General features: G+C 32.2%; 1 protein-coding gene and 1 long non-coding RNA gene across 2 annotated transcripts in view; both read right to left on the reverse strand.

Annotated features, from left to right (window-relative positions):
- Window positions 1–3,048: 3,048 nt before the first annotated feature.
- LOC148283962 (uncharacterized) lies at window positions 3,049–5,495 on the reverse strand. Its single transcript, XR_015825458.1, has 3 exons — window positions 5,300–5,495; window positions 4,809–4,899; window positions 3,049–3,978 (listed from the first exon to the last, which is right to left on the reverse strand). It is a non-coding gene; the product is annotated as an uncharacterized LOC148283962 (long non-coding RNA).
- Window positions 5,496–22,663: 17,168 nt separating this feature from the next.
- Window positions 22,664–27,610, reverse strand: part of LOC148283963 (transient receptor potential cation channel trpm-like) — a 280,960-nt gene continuing 276,013 nt past the window's right edge. Inside the window, exon 6 of the mRNA XM_088242886.1 lies at window positions 22,664–22,759. Coding sequence (XP_088099012.1) covers window positions 22,664–22,759 — 96 coding nt within the window. The remainder of the gene's footprint in view (window positions 22,760–27,610) is intronic.

The raw sequence follows: 27,610 nt of genomic DNA on the forward strand, positions 1-27,610 counted from the left end.
CCTTACAACTATGGAAAACATTCTTCAAAATAACTACAGTATGAAGATAAATAAAGACAAAACAAAGCTACTGACTGTAGGCCGAATGCAACACCAGATGAGAGTAGTGATGTCGGGAATACCACTAAAGAACACCAAGGAGTTTCTCTACCTCGGGAGCAAAATAACGTGGGACGGTTGGTCTAAGAGCGAGGTCGACAGCCGTATACATCAAGCTAGACTTGCATTTAATAAAAGGTCCAAAATAAAAGAATCAAATAATATAGACCTTAAACTAAGAATACTCCTAATCAAGACCTATTTATGGAGTATCTTGATGTATGGCTGCGAGACATGGTGCCTATCCGAAAGAGATAAACGGAGACTAGAGGCTTTTGAGATGTGGTCCTATAGAAGACTACTAGGAATTTCCTGGAGAGACCACATTACAAATGAGGAGGTTCTCCAAAGAATCGAAGGTGGAAGGCACCTGCTCAGGACCTTGTCCGAAAGGCGAGCGAGATGGATCGGTCATGTAATACGTCAAGAAGGCCTGCATGTGCAATGGAGGGGATGACCGAGGGAACAAATTCTAGGGGATGCCCACGCCGAGAGTACCTGGAGGACCTATTAGAGGATGTGCGCTGCTCATCATATGTTGACTTTAAATGAGCCGCACAAGACAGGGAGGAATGGAGGAGAAGAATGAAAGGAATTGCTGCCAGCCAATCCCAGGATTGAGACCAGAGAAGAAGAAGATCATACTCAAATAATTTTAAAAAATACATTGCATAATAATTTGTAAAATAAAAGGTGTATGTTTTTGATTAAATAAAAATAATATATGCAATAACTACATTTTTATTTGTAACTGATCTTGGTGCGTTCTATTCCCTCACAGGGCCAATTTCTAGTGTTTTGGTGAACAAATCATGATATCCTGTAAACAGAAATAAGAGAAAGAAATATTTTTTTCTTTTATTTAGGAAACATTAAGTACTATTACATAGTTTTATAGTATGCAAAATTTTATGTAAATTTTGTTTTTAATACCTCTTATGAATATACACATTATTGTTATTCCATTTTGTATTATAATTTTATATGTATTCTTCTCCTTTTTGTAAATCATGAGAAATGGAGTTTATAAACACATAATATATTCTCTATTGCATAATATTTATGTAAATTTAAGATCATAATGAAAAATTCTCAAACGATAACGATACTAAAACGATTTCTTGTTTAGCATTAGGTCTTATACCCATATATATGTAACTCATATAATATTTGTACTTTTATACAAATATGAACCAAACTTTTCTTTTTTAAATATCTCTTTGTAAAACAAAAGAACCAGAATTCACTTTACTTTATGTTTTCTTTAATATTCATTTATGAACTTGTAAATATTATAGTAACAATTTATACTGGAACATCAGAACTTAATATTGCTTACTATATATAAACTCTACAGATTTCTTCTGAAAAATTACAATCATTATACACTTACTTCTTACAGACACCATAATATATACTTATAACTTTCATATGTAATAATATACATAACTAATTATTCTTTTCTCACTTAAAATTCTTATCTATTTTTTATTTTTTTGTCACATTTAATGTTTATATCTTTTTAATTTATGAAAACTTAATTGGTCTTTTTTTGTTAAAAAATTGTTGTTTTTAATACTTATTTTTTATTTTTTTTAAAAAAGAAATATTTGCGTTCTTATGATTTACCCAAATATTTAATAAAATAAAATAAATAAATAAACTACAAACCGTAAGTTCGAAACCAAAATGTCTTCAGCGTTTAACTAATAATTTATGTACCTCACAACACAGTATTGTATAACTTTTAATTCTTTAGGAATATCATCTGCTCCATATCATACAAGTATATGTCCAACCTCTTTGAATCATAATTAAATTCATTTTATTAGTCTGTCAAAATATAATATAGTATTTTACATAGTAACAACAAATATAAAGAATACATTTGTCATTACAAAGCAGACATTGTTATTAATTCATTATTACTCTATTATAGCTATGTAAGTACTCACCTAGAATTTGCATTCATAACTTACAAACCACAATACATTACTTATATTGACAGGCTGGAGAAAGTACAACATATTTTTTAAAACATTTGAATTTCTGATGCTTTCTTACATTTCGTGAGATTACTTAGCATTAGGTCTTATACGCATATATTATATGTAACTCATATAATATTTGTACTTTTATACAAATATGAACCAAACTTTTCTTCTTTAAATATCTCTTTGTAAAACAAAAGAACCAGAATTCACTTTACTTTACGTTTTCTTTAATATACATATATAAACTTGTAATAATTGTAGTAACAATTTATACTGGAACATCAGAACTTAATATTGCTTACTATATATAAACTGTACAGATTTCTTCTGAAAAATTACAATTATTATACACTTACTTCTTACAGACACCATAATATATACTTATAACTTTCATATGTAATAATATACATAACTACAAACTGTAAGTTCGAAACCAAAATGTCTTCAGCGTTTAACTAATAATTTATGTACCCCACAACACAGTATTGTATAACATTTAACTCTTTAGGAATATCATCTGCTCCCTATCATACAAGTATATATCCAACCTCTTTGAATCATAATTAAATTCATTTTATTAGTCTGTCAAAATATAATATAGTATTTTACATAGTAACAACAGACATAAAGAATACATTTGTCATTACAAAGCAGACATTGTAATCAATTCATTATTACTCTATTATAGCTATGTAAGTACTCACCTAGAATTTGCATCCATAATTTGGAATCCACAATACATTACTTATATTGACAGGCTGGAGAAAGTACAAAATATTTTTTTAATATATTTGAATTTCTGATGCTCTTTTACATTTCACTTGAAAGACTTTTATTCTTTCTTTTTTCACTGCTGGTTTTATATTTTTAAACTTATTTGAATTACTTTTAGAATAGCATTTAAAAATAATATATTGCTTTTTTTACCATAATATGTTATTATTTTTTTAAGATGTTTTTTAAATTAACTTAAATTTATTGTCTTTTTTTCTTTAAATATCTCTTTTTACAAAGAGATATTTAAAGAAGAAAAGTTTGGTTCATATTTGTATAAAGAACTAATATTTTATGAGTTATATGTATATATATGAGTATAAGACCTAATGCTAAACACGAAATCATTTTAGTATAGCATACTTGAGGATTTTTCATTATAATCCTAAATTTACATAAATATTATGTAATAGAAAATATATTATGTGAGTATAAACTACATTTCTCATGATCTAAAAAACGGAGAAGAATACATATAAAATTATAATACAAAATGGAATTACAATAATGTGTACATTCATAAGAGGTATTTAAAACATAATTTGCATCCAGGTAAAAATAGTTTGCTCATATTTATTAGTACATTTTTGTTTTTATGATCAGTATTATTCTGGGAAGTGTTCATTTCAGGGGAGTGTCTGCCTTCCTGGAGGTGGATCTGGTGAGTCCGAAGTAAGTACTGCTGTGGGTATGGTGTCATTGGATTTTTCCATCACAATAGTGAAGGTAGATTTCAGAAAGTCTTGTCTCCCGTCTGTTCTACATTGTATGGCGTTCTGGAATGGTCTTCTGTGGCAGTCAGTAAATATAAATACGTGGCTCGTGTTGAGAAGTTCTTTGTGGATAAAGGTTTTCTTTGGACTGTGGTGGATGCCTGGTGTTTGTCTGATGTCTGCGAGTCTGAGTCGTAGGTCGTTGACGAATGTCCCCTTGTCCTTGCATGTTGAGGCAGTGAAGAAATCGCTCGGGAGCCTAGTAATTTCTGCTGGCAAACATTTGAGTTCGACTCGCACAGCAAATCTAGTAGTACTATCGGGAGAGTATCTACCCTCTCACTACTCGTATCTTGATCTGCACTTGGGTGAAAATAATTTTGTAGTATGTACTTATTCTGAAAATAAAATTCACAATAAATATACAGGAAAGTTATTGCAACCAACCTTATGTATCTAAATAAGAACTTATTACTGGTGTTTATGGAGTTGCTATAAAACTAGTTTGAACTTGTCTCAAATATAAATGGGAGCTCATTTACATACCATATTATTTAATTGAATTCGGTGATAAGAATCCTGGAGCAAATGTATTAATAAGTCCCAAGTATGTCTACATTTAATCGTTTTTCTGTGCCATAAGTTTACTCATTAAAAACAATGTTTTGAGTATGTCCAAATGTTTGCAGACAGGCTGGATTTCCTCCCTAGGGAGTTATCTAGTTCTAAATTTGTTGCAACAGAGAGGGAAAACATTTTCGAGAAGGGAATATGGAAGTCTAGGCACTTACAGGGCTTATGCTCTGTCATAGGCTGGTTTAAGTAGGCATTTTACACATTGCAACATTCTCCATTCTGCCTATGTTTTAACATCACATTTCCTCAACTCTTCCATCTGTTTTCTTTTGTGAAGTAAAAGAGCTGAAACTTTTATCATTTGGGTCAGATTTATTCGCCTGAACCAATTCACCTACGACGCAAATTCAGTATTCCCTTCTCAAAAATGTTTTCCCTCTCAGTTGTAACATAAAATTGTTTATATTGGTGACTACTCTTTGGTGTTTGTAGCTTTCTAGAATAAATAAATGTAATAATTAATGCAGAAAAAATATTATAGTAATGTTCATACAAGAATTACATTGGTATACTTATTTGTATCCATCGACAAATTTGTTGTATTCATTTCATGTTCAAAGGGCATATTTTATTTAAAATTCATCAAACTAACTCTGTTAAGATTATGTTCCAGGCATTTTTCTTGGCTCTTTAATATTCATGGAGAACTCCTTATTTTAAATCACACCCATGTGACTTTTAATCTGAAATGTTGTGTGTTATTTCATAAAATGTCAACTTCAAAATAGGTTAGGATTTGGTAAGGTAACCTAATAAAAAGTTTGATAATGTCCTTACAAGACAAAATGCGTCACATTTTACACCCTTGTAAATAAAAAAAATAAAAGGATAATTGAATCCAATAAAAGCATTTTACTTTGGATACCTTACGAAATTTTAATATAGAATTCAACCAATTATCTGCAGACACAATAAATAGGTTAGGATTCCTTGGAATCTATTACGTATAAACAATGTTATAATACATGTTTGGAATTAGAAAAATAACATTATGATAGATGCTTAGCTTTTTTCTTGTAGCTTATAAACATTTGCTCTGTTATTTTTATATGATTCTATTGTTATTTACATTTTAGTACATACCTGATATTTCAAGCGTTGTCCCGATATTTCTTCACGAACTTTGTTTCAACTCGACTTTTTAATAGTCTTTGCCCTTCCATTACATAAATCGTCATGATTTTTACAAAATTAATCAATATTTCGACATTTTCAACATTCCGCACCACGTTTGCACTCATTTTGACAGCCAAACGGTCACCGCTTCGCGACAAAAACCGTTCGAAAACAGTTCTCACCGCTGTGACGGCCGTCCTGCAAATGGCGGCACCGTTGCTTCGACGTTACGTTCACGGTCAACGCTCTCTAGGAAACCAGCGCCATTGATTTACATAGTCAACGTTTTAATGACGTCATCCGCCGTCCCGTGACGGCCGCTTTGTGACGGTACCGCTGTCTTAGGAAACCATAGCTTAAGATTCACCCGAGTACAGCCGAACGTAATCCGACTTATACCGACCGCAGGATTTGGCTGAGCCGTAGTTTCGTATTTTGGGCCGAAACTGAAACTTCGGTCAGTCACTATTAGTTCATAATAACACCTGCAGATGGAAGGATCTGTGCTTTCCGAAACTAGTAGTTCTTCCAAAAAAATTCAGGTGGTCTTAAAACAAAGCGTTTAATTCAATACATTTATTCATCACTTATTTTTTCTATAAGGTATATAAGCGGAATGAAGCTTTCTGCGAAGCAGAATTATTTATTATGTTCAACTTTGCTTCATAAATAATTCTCAGTAAACAAGTGGATTACTTTGTCCCATAAATACTCCAAAACGCGACTGCTTTGAGTCTCGAGATTGCGGGAATATATCTGGTGATTATTTCCTTAACAAGTAATGCTAAGAGATAGGTTAATAGGCTGAGAGGTTGAGAGTCATCTAACACAACATGAGAAAGAAAATTCAATTTAAGTTCCACAAAATAAATTTGGTTTCACAAATAAGTCTTTTAGGTTTTTTAATATAATAAATAAATTATGTATCCTACGCAGAGTAAAATTGCTTGCTTATATAAAATCCGATATAAATTTTCTGCCTAAATGAACAAAGTAACTATAAAAACTAAATTAAAATATGATATTACGTTAATATTATTAAGATTTAACCTTTGATCCTTAAACTCAGATTTAATTAGGTTTCCGAACTTTTAGTTTTTGCATTATGTTATTTAGAGCTTGAAAACGATTATGTATTTTTATATAACTCTTGAAAAATGAAGTAATACAAAATTTTACAACCAGGGAACGGCAATATAAACAGTTGTTATTTTTTCAATACGATTAATTTGTAAAAATATATGAAACACTTGGATTATAAAAAATAAAACTTTTTAAAACACTGTAAAATGAAACATTTGTCAGTGTGTAATAAGTTTATGTTCCTTTATTTATGTTTATTTTATTATAATATCAAAATGCTGAATTGGTTAACTATATTATGAAAATCCCTCTCCTCCACTCCTCCACTCTATTTCCTCATCCCTTAACCTTCTTCTTTTTTTCTTGGCGGCCTCCGTAGTGCAGTTGTCAAGACACTTGACTCACGTACGGAAGGTTCCGGGTTCGATTCCCGGTAAGAATACATAAATTAAATGTGATTTTTCTTAAGCCTGGGTGTTTTGTGATGTAATTCAACACTGTAATTGGGCCTTCTAGCCTGTTGTGGTGCAAAAACAAATCAAAATCATAAATCAAAAAATAATATATTATTTTTCTCTTTACTGTGTAACATGTTCCCTCATTATATTTGTGAAAAACTTTAACTGGATATACGAGTATGCACCATTTTTTATATTTTGTATTCTTATATAACAACTGTTGTTTTTCCTTAATAAATAAAAAACAAATAAAATAATCAAACCATAAAAATTTAGAAAAAAAAACTTATTTGCTATCATAATAATTACAATATTGCGGTTTGTAAAGGAGAAGTAAGCTTAACGCAAAACTGAATCCTAGGGGTCATTTTTTAAACTAATTGCTTCAAAATGGCCGAAACTACTCATAAAATGTCGAAATATGTACAGACAGTCATTAGTTACATCAAATGCTTTATCGTGTAACATATTTTTTTCACTTCTACTCAATGATTATGGACCAGGTTTACCTGGTTACCTGGCCAAATTACCTGGTCCATGAAGAAGTATAGAAATTGAAAAAATAATATTTTCAGGCGTTGCCTAGTATGTAGGTGAAATAATTCAATTGGATGAATCTCACCCGCATAAATAAAGGTTTCAGCTCTTTAACTTCACAAACATCAACAGATGAAAGAATTGAAGGAATATAAATGTTCAAATATAGGCAGAATAGTGAATGTTACACAGTGTGTAAAGTGGCCACTTAAACCAGCCATTGACAGGTCATAAGCCCTGTAGATGCCTGGACTTCTATATTACCTTCTCTTAAATGTTCTTCATCTCTGTTGTAATATGTTAATATAAACAGCTCCCCAAGGAGTTGAATCCAGTCCTTGTCTACAAAAATTTGGACAAACTCAAAATATTGTTAATTTATGTTTTTTTCTTTTTTATTATTGCGCGATTTAAAAAAAAAACATTAGTTTTAAAATGGCGGATTCGTATGATTTCGCCATTTTTCGTGCGTTTTACCCGACTACAGATTTAACTGTCTACTTGATACTAAAAATGTATCGTACGAGTATATGATTTTAAAAACCTTGTTTTTTGTATCGCAAGAAAATATACATTCTTATGTATAAAAGTGTGTTAACTAGGGTTGAAATGACTGAGAAAGATTTTAAAAGGAGGGTGAGTGCCGGGAACAGAGTGAACGATGCACTTAAATCAAACTTGGCAAATAAATGTTTGTCGCATGAGGCAACATTAGCAGTTCACGATGGAGTCGTGTCCCGACCCTGATGTATGGGACTGAAGTATGGACTTGAAAAAACAGGGATGAAAGTAGGCTGAATGCTGTCGAAATGCGATCTCATGCGAATGTGTGGTAAAATTATGTACGATATGTGCACAAATGTTGAGATCCGTAAGTACATTATGTAAGGCTGAGATAAGCATTTTCAACAAAATCAAGAGAGGAGTTGATTTGGACATGTAGAACGAATGGACAGCGAAAAAACGGCCAAAATATTTACAGTGCGAATGTTAGTGGATGCAGAAATAGAGGAAGACCGAGAAATACATGGCATGACCAAATCCAACAAATACTTAAAGATGGACATGTTAACAGTCGGTAAATCGGCGCGTGTGCATGAGAAGATGTATGAATGAATAGTAAGCGAGATCTTTATACAAAGATTGAATGCTCTCTGCCTACTCTTATGAGAAAACTGCGTGATGGTTTGTTGCAAAAAAATAACACTTACAATTATTTTTGATAATAAACGTCGTATTTTGGCAGTGAAACTAATTTACGGATATAAAATAAATAGATACAAAGAAAAAAACAACAAAGAAAAGTTGGTAAGTAATTACTTACACAAATTTAATAATATTTAGTAAAAAACAACAGTTTATTTAACAAAAAAAAAGAAATTGTTCTCTTCATTTCTAAAGAAAACACTTTTGTTAAAATAATGTATCTTATTAAGATAAAACGAAAATCTTACATTCGACAGTTACTCGTAAGTTCTTATAAAACAGGAAAGAGGTTCCTTTTTGTATTGATAATAGCTTTGGGTAGTGAGGAAAAAGGAAGGTTGTTGTCTTTTAAAAGGTTTGGGCGAAAACCAATTACAAAGTGTGCACATTCCAATCACATTCGATGGGAAATGTGGGAATTCCGATGGAAAACTGTTGGAATGTCTGAGAAGTGGAAATTTGAAATAAATGAAATGGCTATTGGAATGGGTTTACCTGGAAAATTCTATTTAAGTACAAAACAAAAGGCAAAAAATCGTAAACAATTCAGCCAAACATCGCTATCAGGCAATTGAAATTAAAATTTGATTGTAATTGAAACTGAAAATGTTTCAAAGCTTATTTGAAATATATTGGCATTTACAGGGCTTATGACTTGTCGTTGGTCGGTTTAAGTGGCAATTTTACACAGTGCATAAAATTTGTGGGGTTCATAGTCCATTATCGATGACATACATGTGACAAAATATTTCACCTGGAAGAGTGCGATGAGCGATGAAGCAATGTCATCATTTTCTATAGAATCCAATGCAACGAATTATGCAACTCTAACAGTATTGCACATAAAGACGAGATCTCCGTCCTGCAGTACATTTACATCGTCCCTACCATGGACAAAAAAACTAACAATAAAGGAACCTGGCTTATAAAGAGACCACAGGACGAAGTTCAGTTCAGTCAGTCCAGTTCAACGAAGTCACACAGTTCCACCATGTACTTCAAGTGCAGTCTCTTCAACTCTTCATTCCGTAACACTAGAGCGACTTCATTAATTAATTATTCGCCGTGTAATAAATACGCATTCAAACAGCAACCTCTTGTCTTCTCTCAATCTCTAACTAGGGTAGGAGCTCCAACCCCCAACAACCTAGTTCTACACATTCACTATTTCGCCTAAGTTTGAACATCTACACTTCTTTAATTCTTCCATCTACTGATTTAAGTCAGAAGGGTTGGTAAATCAAATGTGATGTATTTTCCAGGGAGACCAATGTCTCTGAGTGTAAACTCTATTAATATTTTGTGACATCCTTTCCCATCAAAGAGAAGTAGTGGTGCTAACCCTTGGTGTTGAAATTGTCAAACGTAGAACCTACCTGCTAACAATCCTTCCACTATGACTTGATTTAATTCTTGAAGTTAATAACCTTTAAATAAGCGATGATACATGCATGATTATGGAAATTATCTTTTGATGGAGGACATCGGAGTTAGGAAATTTTAAAATGTTTAAAATTACTATAATGGACATGGGCTATTCTGACACACGTATATACAGTTGCAACCATTCGTGTTTGTAATATGGCCATATATTCCAATACGTCTTGCAGCTACAGAGCGCACAGGCGGTTGGGATTCAGTTCTCCGTTTCTAATTATATAAAATTTTAGTAAAATTCTATCCATACAATATCCATATAAGCGATACCATATATATTAGTTCGAGAATGAGAAAATCAAGTAGAGATACAATGAGGAACTTCAACCCTAAGTGAAATTGGATACAATAAATGTTTTCTTGCGCGCGGTGAACATTAGAACTTTAAATTGTAAAGCAAAGTTTCTTGAAAATGTACGAAAAAATAATAAAAATATTTTAATAAAAACGAACTTCTTTGAACGACGTCATTTGAATCAACCAATGATAAGAAAGTTATGGAAGATTTTCGGTTTGCTTGCCGTCAATGAACCATTTGGCAGAACTGATCGAGAACAAGCGGAAGAGAACCTCTGACGTCACACGCGAAGTTTTTTCAGAAATAAAAAACTTAAAAAAATCTTAGCTCTGATATTACGATAGTTAAAAAGGATTTTTTTGGTATAATTCAATAATCAATAAAGAGGACATCGCCCGGTCGTGGGAAAACAAATTTCGTCAAAATGGTTCCAGAATACTAACGCACACAATCGCAATTTTTGAATACACACTGTTTCACGTTGCACCGAGGGTCGCATAGATATTTACCTGGCAGATTACTTATTTTTAACTCTGAATAAAATTGGATTACCTTAATCATTTAAATACTTATACCTTTAAAATTTAAATTCCACGCTCGTTCTTTATCGAGTTTTCCCATTTAATTACAAAAAATGTTTGTATTTTTCAAAATAAAATCATGCATAGATTCAGTTTAAGATTGACTCGTTTCCAATTTTCCTATTATAACATCCTATCTCTATTTAAGCACACAGAGATTCTTAAGCAACAACGCATTTTTCATTTAACTGAATAATTAAAATGGAATTTGGTTATCGTATTTCCATGATATACGAGTATTTAACGATATACGCACACAGGTATATAGAGAATTACGGTCATCAATTTCAAGAACAAACACAAAAATAGAGATGAATGTATTGGTATTTAATGACACTTTTGCGGGAACGAAACAAAAATAAGAAAACACCCCTTTATTTAGAACTATTTGATAATAATTATGTAAAAAAATATTATTATGTACAGGGGATTGTTTTAATAAAATGAAACAAAAAAAACTCATATTAGATAAACCTGTATAGCAACCATGCATGCAACAAACAAAACCGTTGGCTTATTCTGTCACAATTTCGTTTCGTAATTTCGTTCGTTTGTCATTATATCCATTTCACTTTAACGCAATAAAAATAGTGTTTTGCTCTCGTCCTGAACCACTGAAACTAAAAAACCACTGAAATTCCTCATTATCAATAAACTACATAAGTTTACAAACAAACTCACAAATGTTATTAGATTTTCCAGGAAGTGTTAAACTGTATTCCCGATCCTACAAGGAAAGCGTCAACTGTATTGAGTTCCACAACAGCTGTGGCCTTTGTCCCAATCCCACCAAGTGTAATAGGATTCCATTAGACACCTTTCTATCGTATGTGGAAAGCGCCAAGCTGTTTTCGCGATGGACAGGTACAGGGTAGGGCATAAATAAAAAAGTAAGGTTAAACCGCAATTATCGGGTAACGCTTGTTGAAGATTGCATTTTATAGACTTTCTGTGGAAATAATTCTGTTTTTAAATTACTCATTACAATTTTTAAAAATGAATAACACGAAAAAATAATAATTTGCATAGATTAATTTTATTCATTTATCATCTCATTTATTTATCAGCTATCATAGCATATACATAAAATTATACATTTATGGCAAGTTGCTTTGACTTGGATTATTTACCCCGTTTACCCGTAAAAAAACATACAATAAAAAGTAATAAGGATTTATTAATTTATAAATACGCCTCATGGGCATTTTAAAGGACATATTTATTTAAAATTATTATAAAAGAAGGTAGAAAGACACAATGGTATATAGTAGACTTGGTGGGAGTGGAAGCGGGAGAGAGGTGTTTACAATTGGATTTGATTCAGTGATCGTTTAAAAGAAGACAACTTGTTATCACACGTAGTAGACGTTTGGTAGTACACGAGTACTGAGAATTCTTTATAACTCGTTGGTGGGAAGTAGACTCGAGAGTGGCTCGATGATTCGGGGTCCGTGTGAGTTGAAGTACTCTCTTATGGTGGAGAGGGTTCAGAGGAAATTTCTTCGGTTTCTCTACATGATATTATCCATGGCTTTATCCCACTGAGTTCCTCCAGGGTATGCATGGTTACAGCAGTTTGAATACTAGAAGAATTGTGTATTTAACAACGCGCTTCTTTCGATTGTTGCGCGGTATTATAGATAATATTATAGATTATTGACAACCCTGAAATTATGCGGAGCATTAACTTTTATGTTCCGGATAATTACCTAAGACAGCGTCAGCACATACTGTTTCACATTCCAATATACAGGACCAATATGACTTTGGATATTGACATTTTTCACGTCTCTGAGGGAGTTTTCCCTTACAAGATTCTCTTACTTTTAAAACTTATTATTCTCTGGATATTATAATTGATTTATTTATACATTTATTGCAAAAAAAATATACATACTTAAAAACAGGGAATCTTTAAAAACCAATTAATGTAAAATGAAAACGGGGTGTTCTCTGTTTATGATATTATGTATATTTATGTGTTTTTTTATATATATACCTTATTTTACCTAATTATTTTAATTATTTCTATATGTATGAATTAAGATATTCCATTTGGTAATGTACACATATTTGAATAAATAAAATTGATATCAAATAAATCGGGACTGGTATGTTTGTTAGCAGACCTAAGATTCTGGGCATAGGGGAATGAAAACCATAGTTATTTCTATAGTTATCGGTACGAAAGAGTAAGTTTTGTCTGAGGTTTCTAGTTGGAATATTCAATTTTATTGAGCCCAGTACTTTAGGCGCATCAAAAAGTTGAGAATTTTAAATAAGACTAGAAGGTTAGATTATTTTCGACGGTCTTGAAGAGAAGATATATTTATGCAAGTTTCTTACTCATTATACGTATATTGGTCTCTGGATAACCCCAACCTCCAAAAGACAATTAATAATATATATATTTATATATATATATATATCTCTGTATATATATACAGACTAACAAGTTATTTTTCGGCCTCGTGGTGTAATGGTCAGCGCATTTGTCTAATCATCGTAAGCGTAAGACTGATCATGTTACCTTCATGTAACAAAAAAAAAATCAAGATACGCTGCGATTGGTGTACCAATGCAGTGCCCTATTCTCCATTAGGTAAAAAAGGGAATGATGATAATGATGAAGACAGTTAAAATGTAAAAACAGTAATCAATGCAGTTTTAGAAAAAAAATGCGTATACAGTGAAAATATAATAAAAAACATAGTAAAAAGCATTAAGGTAGGAATGTATGCGAAAACGTAATAAAATGGCGTTTTTTTCTTTTTGCCTACCCCTACAGATGGATGGTGTATTTGTTGGTATATTTTGACTAAACGCAGGAAACTTCTAGCTAGTCTGAGACTGTAAAGAAGAACCTATACATTTCAAAAACCGCGTGAAATAAATCGTTTCTATAAAATTCGTAGAAAGCAAGTAAATAAGATAAATCGTAATACAATTATAATCTCGAGTTGACACGAAAAGGTAAAATATGGTTTTTGGTTATTCTAAATGAGGATTTATGTTCAGAAACCAAAATTAAAATTGATTTGTGCGGGGCGATTTCAAACGCTATCTTCATCGGTATGTATCGAGACGGTATACTTAATATTTCTCCTATCTCTTTTTATATTACCAGATTGGCTCTACCGACGTGTCGATATGTGTTTTCAGGAAGACTTGAGGATAAAATGTATCAATGATAATAAATTAAAAGTTTTTATTTTTCATAGTGGCAACCTTTCTTTTTTTCATGTCATCTCAAACGTCAAATGATTTGACGCACGCGATGTAATCATTTTGAATTTTCAAATCATAAGTGGTAGATGGTACTGTCTTAACGGTCAAACTTTATTCGACGCTCAATACCCAAATTACATTATTTATCTTTCGATTTTAAATAGGCTTCTGTGATAAACAGCATGGTTTTAAAGGATGCCTCTAGCGAGACTTAACCACGCTTGCCTACTATTCAAGGCATCATGTTCTCGATGTCCAGGGGTAGTATTCCGAATCTTAGAGAGTAATTAATTCGGGGATTTTTAAATATTTTTTTACCTAAACTTCGCTTCATTAATGGCCACACTGATAATTAAATGCCATTTTTATAACAGTTTTATACATCATTTGACGTTTAATCACCAGTGTGGCCATTATATAACGCAGTGTCGTCACATCAAAAAAATAAAAATCCCCAAATCAACCACTCTCTAGGGGTAGAGAAGATTCAGAAAACCACCCTTAGAACGTCCGCTGCTGACTGTTCGTCGGCAGTTCACATCAGAACTACATGACGCGAACCTGACTGGGGAGGATGCACACGAGCTGGCAGCCATCAGAGGTGTTTGGAGGATATTCGTGGACACTTATGCTCTTATTAGGGAGCAGACATACGATGAAGTTAAAACGTAGCCACTTCAAAACAATTTAAAATTGAAATAAATCGCAATGAAAGTAAAAAGTGCCCACTTGAACGTGATTATTGTCACTTTAAGTGCGCAGATATGAGTGCGATTTATTGTTCGCTAAAAAATTTATATTTGTGTCAAAAAAATTAACAATTGATCAAAATATTATTGATAAAACCATTACTGTATTGTGATTTTATTATATGTAATATAATTCATAGTCCCTAGACCGGCACTTTAAGCGTAAGACTGATGATGCTGCGATTGGTATAACAATAAAGTTTCCTATGCAGCATTTTATTTATTTATTTATTTGACTCTTTATATACATATACAATATATATACATATAAGGGCGGGCATATTGCCTTAAGGCAATTTCTTCCTACCTACCCAAACCGTTCAGTTTGAGAAAAAAATATATACATGGACGCATTGAATCTTACAATTTTATTCAAAAATTAAGAACAAAGATTAACAAAATGTAAAATATATTTAAAAAATAATTAACACTACACAATGAAGACAGGAGAGGGGATGGGAAGGAAAGAAGAAGGATAAAGGAACAATTAAAATTTTTAGATAGTGAAATTTCAATCTTGACTTAAATGTAAATAAAGAAGGGGCGTCTCTAACATTAGTGGGTAGATTATTTCACAATCGAGCGGCTACTATGTGAAAGAGGAGGCAAGAAAATTAGAGCGATGACAGGGTATTAAAAGGGTTCTCTCGTTACTAGAACGAAGAGATAGTCCGTGTTGTGAAAGAGGTTGGATGAGCTCTCTCAGATAAACAGGCGAAGTGGGATTATTTAAAATATTGTGAAGAAGTGATAGAATATAAATGTTTCTTCTATGCCTGATACTGAGCCAGTGTAGTTGCGTGCGATACTCGGTTATGTGGTCAAATTTGCGAAGATCAAAGACATAACGAATACAAATATTATACAATCGTTCTAACTTATCAAGTAATTCAGAGTTAGCATCTGGATAGCATACATCCGCATAGTCAAGGAGTGGAAGAAGTAAGCTCTGGACTAACGTTTGCTTAACATTAATGGGTAAGAAATTCTGTAATCTTTTAAGTGAGTGCAACCTGCTATAAAGTTTACGACTAACTTCGTTAACCTGATCGTGCCACCCTAAATGCCTATGAATGATTAGGCGCGGACAGGAAAAGGAAAGTTTATTCAACAACGAATGTTAAAAATCGGTAGAATTTCGGTCGAATTCGGTATATCGGTAGATTGCTTCATATTATATATAACTGTATTTGTACGAATAAAATAAATACAATAATTGAAAAAATATTTTTTAAACAAATTGATTGAAGTTAAATAATTGGGTTAACTAAGCAAAGCTAGGAAGACGGAAAACGAATATTCAGCGATTCGCAGTGATTGCAAAAAAAAGTTTACTAAGTGGACGATTTCCAATGTTTACCTACCACCCTGTATAAGGGTGGTTTAGTGCACGGGATGAAAACGGAGTCACACTTATACGCGAGAACGTATCTATATTATGTACACTTGTACTTACAGTGTAGCAGGGGCTAATCGTAAAAATAAGCGATTATGCACAGCTTACCATGATATTTGACATTTGATAATGTTTCATAGTAACCATATTCATCATCATTCCTTTTCCGCACCTAATGGTGCATAGGGCACTGGATTGGTACACCAATCGCAGCGTAACTCAATCAATTTTGTTACATAAAGGTAAGGTGATCAGTCTTACACTTCAAGTACCAGTCCAGGAACTATGAAATATTCTATCTTGAAAACCCCCTTTCAAATAAATATTTTATATCAACCATGTCGGGAATCGAACCCGAGACCTCTTGAATGGTAGGCAAACGCGCTGACCATTACACCACGAGGCAGAAAAATAACTTGTTAGTCTGTAAGTACATGTTTTTTTTATTAATTGCCTTTTGGAGGTTTGGGCTTCTCCAGATACCAACATACATATACGTGATCCCAAAAGTTTAGATAAATTAAAAGATATTTAATTGCGATGAGAGACTGCGAATATTATCCATGGCTTTATCCCACTGAGTTCCTCCAGGGTATGCTCGGTTACATCAGTTTGAAGACCAGCAGGAATGTGTTTTTAACTACGCACTTCTTTCGATTGTTGCGCGGTATTATTGACAACCCTGAAATTATGCGGAGCATTAGCTTTTATGTTCCGGATAGTTACCTTAGGCAGCGTCAGCATATACTGTTTCACATTCCAATATACAGGACCAACCTGCCAATGGTTATGCCTGTTGGAAGGGCGATCTCTATGTTGAACAATATTGATTTGGACATTGACATTTTTCACGTCTATGAGGGAGTTTTCCGTTACAAGATTCTCTTACTTTTTAAACTTATTGTTCTCTGGATATTATTATTTATTTATTTATTTCTACATTTATTGCAAAAAAAAAAAATATACATACTTAATAACAGGGAATTTTTATAAAACCAATTAATGTAAAATGAAAACGGGGTGTTCTCTGTTTATGATATTATGTATATTTATGTTTTTTTTTTATATATACCTAATTTTACCTAATTATTTTAATTATTTCTATATGTATGAATTAAGATATTCCATTTTGTAATGTACATATATTTGAATAAATAAAATTGATATCAAAGAAATCGGGACTGGTACGCCACGTTTGGTGCATGCGTTACGGTTTGGTCATCACTGATCTAGTAGGTAAAGAAGATTCAGTAAAGCGTCCCAGAATTAAAAGTCTTTTCACATCTTCCCTGGAGCGGGTAAATTCGATTCTTCTACTTTAGCACATGGGAATTTAATAAGTAAATAATGTTCCGTAATATCCTTGCAGCATCCTACGGTAAGGAATGAGAAATGCAGGATATAATGAAAGACACGCGTGTGCGAATACGTGCTAAAAATATGTACGATAGGTGCACAAATGTCGAGATCCTTGCAGAATGCAAGACTTAGACAAGCATTGTCGACATTTAACTTTTTCCTTACTGTCTCAAAAAGATTTGCGTGTTACGGTGCTGTGTAGTCATTACAGATGCAAAAAATGAGAGATTTTAAATCAGAAAAATGTAATTTTCATAGGTAAATGCTTAAATTATTTGTTGTTAATATCAAAAGTGATAAAAGTAGCTATCTAAATGCTAAAAAAATTAAAAATCATTAGCTCATGCTCGTAGCGCGGGCGAAAGACCTGACGTACTAGAAACTTTAGCGTTCGCGCGTGTGACGCGTGAAACTGTCTCTATCGCTCCCGAATGCCTATCTTATCGAGAGTAAGACGTAAAGAGTGTGTAAGAATTATATATGATATTTGGATTACTTTTTTACTACGTACTCCGCAACATGCGACACATTGGTAAACTTTCTATTGTATTGGTGATTTATCTCCGATTTTTGGCTTTTTCTGTTCCCAATAAGCATGAATTATTTGATAAAAAATATTTTAACCGATACGTAAATGTATAACGGAGGAATACCAAAAAATATAACCCATAATTTGTTATATTTATGGAGATATTAAAGTTATTTGACGAAATGTGTACTAGCCACACATAACTAGGGAGAATCAAAATAAAAACTGAGTCTTAATTTATGATATAACAGAGATGGAGAACATTTCAGCGGCTTCGGCAGCGTAAGCGAGTCTTTTGTTTTCAAACATTTGGGCAAGCTCAAAATATTGTATTAAGTAGTTATATTTTTTTTAAAAAAAACACTCTAGCTAATTGTTCATTTGGTGAGCCACATTTTGTTTGGCTGAGATATTGCTTTTTAAATTTATTAATTTGTTTTGGTAAATTTATGGACGAAGTCCATTTAGCAATAAGCCATACATTTTTAAATCATTGCATTATGCTACCTATGAACATAAGGAAAGTTTAGTTAGAAACGCGAAAGTAGTCCATATTGTCAGCCTTGTGGTGTAATGATCAGCGCATTTGCCTTCCATAAAATAGGTCTCGGGTTCGATGCCCGACATGGTTAATATAAAATATTAATTTAAAGGGGTGTTTTAACACTAGAATATTTTATAGTCCCTGGACTGGTACCCGAATCGTAAGACTGATCATTGTACCTTCATGTGAAAAAAAAAATATCGAGATACACTGCGATTGGTGTACCAGAGCAGTGCCCTATGCACCATTACGTGCGGGTAGGGAATGATGATGAGTCCATATTGTACTTACGCGATTACAGGATTAACTAGCTTAACTTTAGTAATAATAATAATCATATTTGGCTGATTTATAAAGCGCCATTTTTGTGTAAAATCACCCCAAGAGGGCTTTAAAGTTGTATACTTAAACTTACATTCTAACTAAACTAGAGCGACATATTTTATTTTCTGATTTAAAATTGAAGGTATGATAATATAAAGAAGTGAGATTTTACTTGGGATCTGAACTGACTGGGACCGTCGATGATTCGTAAGTTTGAAGGCAATTGGTTCCAGGCAGAGGTGCCGGCAACGGCAAAAGCGCTAACTCCAAATCTAGTGCTTGGGGAGCGCCGGATTTCGACAAGTTTTCCTCTTCCTGAATCAAATGCTGACCTGATAGTAGATTTTCTTTGCCATGTATTTCCCTAATACAAAGGTCCGATAGATATTTTAGAGCCATTTCATGAAGGGATTTTAATACTGTCCAGCAAAGCTTGACAGTTTTCAAATCCTTTTTTTAACCATAGCAAATCTCGAATATGTTGTGAGATGTGAGAATATTTTTTTACTTCCGTAATAAGCGTTGCAGCTGCGTTGAAAACATATTCAAGTTTCTTAGTTTGATATTTTGGGAGATTAGGGTATATTCCCTTACAGTAATCTAGACGCGAAACGACATAAGCAGCCATCTTGGCATTTACCTAAAGAGAATAGGTAAGAGAGGGAATGAAATAAGGAGAAAAAGAGGTAAGGGAGAAAAAAGGGAAATATCACATACTACGAATACCGATAAAAACATGTGAAATCGATTTAGCAACATTAATTGTATTTTAAAAATCAATACGGATATTGTGGAGTAATGTTTTTAAACATAATTATCCTTAATCCTCTCAGTGTCAAATCCCAGAGCAGTAAGTAGGTCACAGCGTAAGCAAACGAGAGCTAAAACTGGAAGAAATTACAAAAAATATGGCCTTTTTGAATACGTGTCACAATTTATTGTGTAAATGCATAAAATTAGTATGGTAAATCATTCCAAAGACGAAAAGATTGTTCAAAAAAAGAATCATTATGAATAAATCCTCAGAGTAATAATGCGTACCTAGAGAGAAGCGCTAGCACTATGTTTCATAGAACGCAAGCGATGTTGAGCTGTTGGCTGGCAACCAATTGGTGACCATTTTGTTTTATTTGACAACAAAAACATAACGTTGTTGATAAACATAACGGTTCGATCGGATGCTTTTGCTTGGCTTTGTTTGTAAATTTCTTTGGGTATTTACGTTATAATAAATAAAAATATTACGACTATAGTGAATTGCAGTATGTTTGGTTGCAGCAGTAGAAGCGTCAAAGGTGTTAAAGAAGTCAGTTTTCACAGGTAATTGATTCCGAATATTTCCCCATGATTTACATTGATTTTTGGCATTTATTGTCCCGACACGTGTATTATGTTGCTTAAAAACTTCCTTGTATCAACATATTTACTTCAGTTACTATTTTTTCTCAATTTAAGGGATGAATTTGTGATTAAAAGTATGTTTACTGTTGATAATGACAGTTGATTATGGGCAATATGTCAAGGCCTCACTAGGCATCCATATAAAGTTTGAGTTTTTATCGAGTGGAGGTCAATTAAAATTTTGCTCGAAAATAGCAACGTTAACCTTGAAATCGCATCTAAAATGACGTGTCCAAAATTTAGTCCGCTACGACTCGCCATTTCGGAGATGTGACGGACAAACAAACAAACTTAACACAGGACTTTGGTTCAATGGAGTTGGGATTTATGTATCAATAAATATTACAAAAATATATTGTGAATAAAATGAATAAACAAATATAAAAATAAACACAAACATGTATTTTTAGTTTTATAAAATAAATATAGGCGAATTATAGAAACATAGATTGGAATAACCCTGCAATGATAAATACACAGGTACATATTTAAAAGTAATTACAATGCAAATTAATATCCATTTGGCAATTCTCGACCTGAGTATGTACGGCCCATTGTTTTGCTGCGAACTGTAGCAAACTTAATACCCATGAGTCATAGAATGGTTTTCCTGCGTTTGGGCTCCTATCTAGGTACGCATTATTACTCTGAGAGTAAATCAAAATAAAAACGCACATTGAGTGCTTCAAACGGCTGATGAAGAGTGATTTTAGTAAAAAAACGGACATTAAGTCCTAGAAAAGATTTCCGCAATCCGTTTTCCGTAAGATTAAGCACTTAAATTCTTATTTCGTTCTCAGATTCTTAATTGCCCGCTTTAAGCGATAAAAAAACGTACAATAAGATCGCACTTAACTTCAAAGGCCTGCGAAGTGCCACTTAATGACGGGCCTAATAATTCTATTTGCTCTATCATGTGGCTAAGGTGTGATAGCCAATGTGAAGCGCCCTAATGATATAAGATCACCCTTAGCTAAACAATTTAGGGTTCAAAGGGTGCGGCTTAGAGAGGATTTTACAACCCCCATAATAACAGGCTTCGCAGAGATTCGAATTTTTACCTTTGATAAATAATCTATTATTCTAAATTAATATTTAAAGCACCTGCTTTGTGGTTTTCTAGGTTTAACAATTTCATTTATTTATTTTTGTGATGTTTTTTGTTAAATTAATTATTTATCAATGGCAAATTTCCAAGGATCTTAAGTTAAAAAGGAATAAATAAAATTGCTTTGTTTTATGAACCACTTTTTTTATTGTCACAACCGATTAGTTATTATAAAACCCTGAAGTTAATCTTGGGCACCTTGACATACCACCTAGGAAAAATATAATCTTAACAATGAATTTCGCAAAAAATATAATGTGTCTTTCCGCCACACGTGCAACACAGAGTAATAAGTACAAAAAGGTCAACAAATCTTTAGAACTATTTAATTAAAGTTTCAAACTATTTCGAATTGAAAATTGAATTGACAATCCATACTTACAGATTTAGCTTACGGGGATTATATTACCGGGATAGCAATTCGCCCCGGGTAAGCAGATTTAATTTGCAATAGAAGAAATACTATTTAAAAACAACCTTTCGCGGGTGAAAGATTGGCCCGATAAGCCTCTGAAATAATAATATAATAAGTAGTAACAATATTTTGAGTTTGTCCAAATTTTTGTAGACAAGGACTGGATTCAAATTGATAAATTAATAGTTGATAAATTACCTGGTCCATGAAGAAGTATGGAAATTGGAAAAATAACATTTTCAGGCGTTGTCTAGTATGTAGGTGAAATAATTCAATTAGATGAATCTCACCCGCATAAATAAAGATTTCAGCTCTTAAACTTACAAACATCAACCTTTTGAAAGAATTGAAAGAATAAAGATGTTCAAATATAGGCAGAATGGTGAATGTTACACAGTGTGTAAAGTGGCCACTTAAACCAGCCATTGACAGGTCATAAGCCCTGTAGATGCCTGGACTTCTATATTACCTTCTCTTAAATGTTCTTCATCTCTGTTGTAATATGTTAATAAAAGGTAGTATTTATACGTATCTTCACTTGACTATGCACATCTTGCACAGCTTATGGATTTACTAATTGTTGAGGAATGGACGAGTTGTGAAGAATACCTCGTCCTAGGATGAGGAAAATTTAGTAAGTGGACTGTATTGTAGGGGAAGGAACGTTGCGCAACTCCACTAACCTGCTGATGATGAGCCGTGATGAGTGCTGGAATTTAGCTGGTGACGCTGGCGGTCGTGAGACGCTGGCACAGCTCGTATGGAGCTGGCGGTCTAAAAGGACGCAGGCACATCTCGCTTTAGGAAAGATTAGTTGAGCAGTTTACTTGCTTGATGTTAGATTAGTACTGATAATATAATGTTTATTTCGGCACTCACACGTAGAATTATTATTACATGGAGTGCGCTAGGAAATGGGAAGCACGGGTAGGTAGGTATAGATTAGGTTAAGAATTGGTCCAAACACTAATAAACCACCTTTGCATATATTACGAAGTACCCGGATACACACGAAAGTTGAAAAGTAATTAAAGTTAAAACGCCCGTCAGATTTCAGAAAATGCTTTCAGTTTCGTTGCTTCGAGAAATCTATTTTTCTATGGTTCATTCACATTTATCATACCTTTGCTGAATTTGGGGTTTTGCGACTATTTTCATTAAAATAAAGCTCGATTAGAATGACAGCTGTCAAACTAATTTCATTAGTGATGGGAAATTACTGATAACTGATCAAATCGTACCCGTCTCTTCGTCAGGATACCAATCAAACCAACATGCAAACATAAAAAGTAAAACAAAACCCAGAAGTTTCGGGTACGAAGAGACGGGTACGTCTCGAAACCGGTAGACATAGAAAATTCGGTAAGTGGTTATAAACAAATATTTAATAACATTTAGTAATTGTTATTTTGTTAATAAACTATGATTATTATTATTAATTAAATAAAGAAGGTATTCAAATCGGTGCTTTTTATCCATAATTTCAACAAAAAATTTAATCGAAATATATTAAAATAATTTATATCTATCATACTGTCGATATGAAATGCGTTAAACAGTTTCGGAGCTATGAAAAATAAGTGTCTTTGTCCGAGTCTGGATTTACAATAAGGGACTTCAAGTTGACTTTGTCAATCTTCGACTAGATGCATTAAATTTTCTAGGAAATAAATGTCGGCGCATAAAAACATATTTTAGACATTGCTGGCAATAGATTACTTGTAGCTTCAAAATTTCAGCTTCCCGAAATAATTGGTTGGAGGGAAAAGTTGAATTTATGTGGAGTATAATTTTAATAATTAGTTTTGTAGAGTTTCTAAAGGCTTAATATGGTTGTTATAGGCGCTTGCACATCCAATTATTCCATAATTTCTTATGGAGAAGAAATAATGGATAATACGTTTTCAACTTAAATAAAAAAAATTACGAGGTAAGAGATTTTGTCATTCATAGATTCCCCATTGTTCTATGGTAGGTGAAATTGCGTTTAAAAATTGATGAAGAAAGAATGAGGCGCATCGAATAAGGTATAATGGCATATTAATCATAAAGCTTTCGTGGAGTACGTTAATCCCAGAGTTAGGAAAAGTTGGAATATTGTGCACGAGGGGGTGGCTTAATTTCGAATTAGGTAAAATCTTTCATAACTTCCACCCATGCCTGTTGCAAGCCTACGGTTTACGACCCATAAAATTTACATTTCTGCTAAAACGTGTTTTACGAGCAATGATTCCCCAAAGAAAAAAAATTGCTGACATATTCCTTCCAGTGTCTGAAAGTAAGAGGAAAACTTACTTAAAAGCCCGTACCTAATTTTATTCACATTTGTATTAGGGATCGTACTAAAGTACTTAACTGCCCAGCTAGGGATAGCTTCCCCGTTTTAAGACAGCAAATATGTTTTTATTTTTAATAAATCTAAGGTCAAAGCACCAGTAAATGACCATTGGTTGATAAAACAAAATATAATAAGAATCGCTACATGCGTCCAGTCAAAAAACTTTTAACGCTAGAAACTATGACAAAAGCAGTAGGCGGACACATCTTTTGGTAAGAAACAAATCTATCAGTTTTGAACTGTGAGCTGTCAAAAGGTAATAGTGCGTATTTCCGTTATTGTTTCGAAATTGATAGTTTTTTTGTAAGGAAAGGTGTGGTAAGTGTTTTATTTGATGCTATTTCTAATACAATTCTTTGAATATATCCATATTCTAATGTGTTAGGGTGTTTTATAATGTAATGATGTAACTAAATCTGAGTATTATTTTTACTGGGGTAGTAGTGGTCATTCACTGGTTTTTCTGCTATTTTTTTTTAAGTAATATTAATTATAATTGTAATACTCGTATTTCAATAAAAAAAATGATAAAAATTAATGTGTTTTTTATGTTTTTTTTTATTATTTTGTATGCTCAAATAATAAAATGTATACCTTTAATGTGGAATTCACTATAAGCTGAATCTTAAACGGCCTTTCATTGGTGATTTGACCCTATATATATAAAATTCAGGTTTCATATGTTTGTGGTCGCATATCTCGGAAAGTGATAGTTGGATTGTCATTTTTTTTACAGAACATTGCATTTTAGTAGAATAGTGTTTCTAGTTACTTTTTATTTGGAAGTTTCAACGAAAACGGAACATTCTATGCGTTTTCAATCGACTCATCATTGGTATTTTTTTTTGTAAAACTGTATCAGCAGCTGCATGTTCCAGATATTTTGTTCACGGTGCTTTAAGCTTTTATTTAAAAATTGTTTAACGAAACTGTTTAATTTGTGAAATAACAACTGTTACTGCTACTGGTTTCGATTCTGGCGGTCGAAGAACGACCAAAACGCGTTGGGCATGAGTTAAGTGTCATCATTTTTGAGGTCTCAAGGCATGTCTATATTATCTATTTAGACATGCCTTATTGATCCATTTGATTGTAAAAAAATTACATTTAAAATGCGCGTGTTAAAACATACTTTTTTGTCTTATACTTAGTTTTAATAATAAAATCTTATTTTATCTCATTTTATTTTATTTTATTTTATCTCTATTTTTAATATTTTATATTTATTTATATTTTCGACACATGACACTTGTGCAATATTTACACACATGTCCTCCCTCATTCCAATATAACACCCACTCACCCGCGCTCTCACTCACTTACAATCACACAAACACACTAGTACCTATGTATTGTACGTGTATTTAATGTATTTCTGAGGATATCTGTCATTGGTTTTATTCTCTGTATATTTTATTTATTATATTTTTGTTACATGTATTACTGTTGATATCCCAAATAAATAAAAAAATAAAAATTATGTGATAATATTACAATGGATCTAGGAAACATTTTTTTTTTTATATATTAAAAAAAATATTAATCAAAAGCATACAAAAACTAACATATACATTAAAAAGTCCTACTGAACTGGATAAAATGCAGTTCGTCAGCAGGTGCTTATAGTTAAGTTCTAATACTCGTATATATACATAATCTTATCTCTTCAACTCTATGAACATATAAAAACTCTTATTACTATGGAAAAAAATAAAAATATGTACATCGAAAATAAAAAATTGTCCAAATAAAAAAGAAAAACACAAAAAAACTTTAATATAAAAAAACACTCAGATTCCCAGCAGACGTCTTTCTCTTGAGCCAGATAAGTTTGTTTGATTTTTTATATTTGATGGGAGCATATTATACATTTTCGGTATATTGTACTTTAGTGTTCTTTTCCCGTGTTTATTATTGAATTTAGGGAGAGCTAGTCAAAGAGCTCTAACGGATAAAATATTTATAGATTCATACAATAAGGATATTGGAATATCGTGTCGTTGACAGTACAATTTTTTTTCAAATTTATAATTTGATCATTGAATTTTGCAAGTTCTCTACAAGGTTTATGTTCGTTTTACGGAAAAAGCCCATGAGGTTAAAGCGTATTTTATAATTGATTGATGTAGTGATGTCAGCTAACATTTTTATTTTGGATTTTCGAAGCAGATAAATATTTTTCAAAATTTTATTTATTTATTTGGATAACCAACAGCTGTAATTATCCCATATATATAACAAAACAAATAACAAATAAACCAATTACAGGTTTTCACAAGTAGCATCACAGTAAGTTAAAAAAGATTCTCGAACATAAAATGAATAGTAATTTAATGTAAATCCAAAAGAAAATAAAAAATACTACGAGTTATTTAGAAAACAAACGCCGTACGTCATTAAAATTATTTGCAAATAAATCTATGTTTAATGATTTATTTATTACATTAAAATTATTAAAAATTCGCCATAAATTCTTACGGTAGATAAATTTTAAACATAGAATCGGTCATGAATTTTTAAATTACGATTTTTTACTAAAAACATTAAATTCGTTAAAATTTAACGATAGAAGAAAAATTATAGACATTTTAAATTTATTCAATATGGGATTGCCCTGAACTTTTATCTCTCATCAACTTCAGGGTGTCTGGAAGAATGACTAGACAGGTGCCACCGTTTTGTAGCAACAATTCACAGACAGTGTATACTTGTAATGCCGTATTGAATAGACTTCATGAACTCGGCAATAGTTATTCCCACGTATCTGATATATTTAGTGTAGGGTTTGTTCCTATAGAACAAACCTTTTGAATTTTTTCAAAGATGGTGAATGGTAATTATATTTATTTATTCATGCATTTCATAAAATATATATATATATATATATATATATATATACAGTTTTCTGTTCACTTTGCCTAGCTGTGTAAAACAGTACTTATGATTTTCTTGTTGTTTTACTGTAGAATGTTTTATTATTGAAACTTTCTACTGAATATGCTGTATAATTTTTAGGTTATTTTTTTAAAATATAAATCTTGTATAATTTTTGGTTTAATTTTTTTTTTATAAATCTTAGGTATAAAGAAATTCATGTTTAAAAAAAAAAAAAATATTAACCCAAATATGTTCATAATGTAAATGTTTGTAAAAGGCAGATTTGCCGTTTATGATGATAAAATAAAATAAAATAAAAATAAAATAAATATGAATTTTGCCTATAATTAGATGAAACAAGAGGTATGTGAAAAAGAATGTCATTTTTTAGAACTTTAGAAGGAACATTG

This window comes from Micrasema longulum, unplaced genomic scaffold (genome assembly GCF_059751315.1).
Source record: "Micrasema longulum isolate JH-2025_06_02 unplaced genomic scaffold, ASM5975131v1 h1tg000174l, whole genome shotgun sequence".
Lineage (NCBI taxonomy): Eukaryota > Metazoa > Arthropoda > Insecta > Trichoptera > Brachycentridae > Micrasema > Micrasema longulum.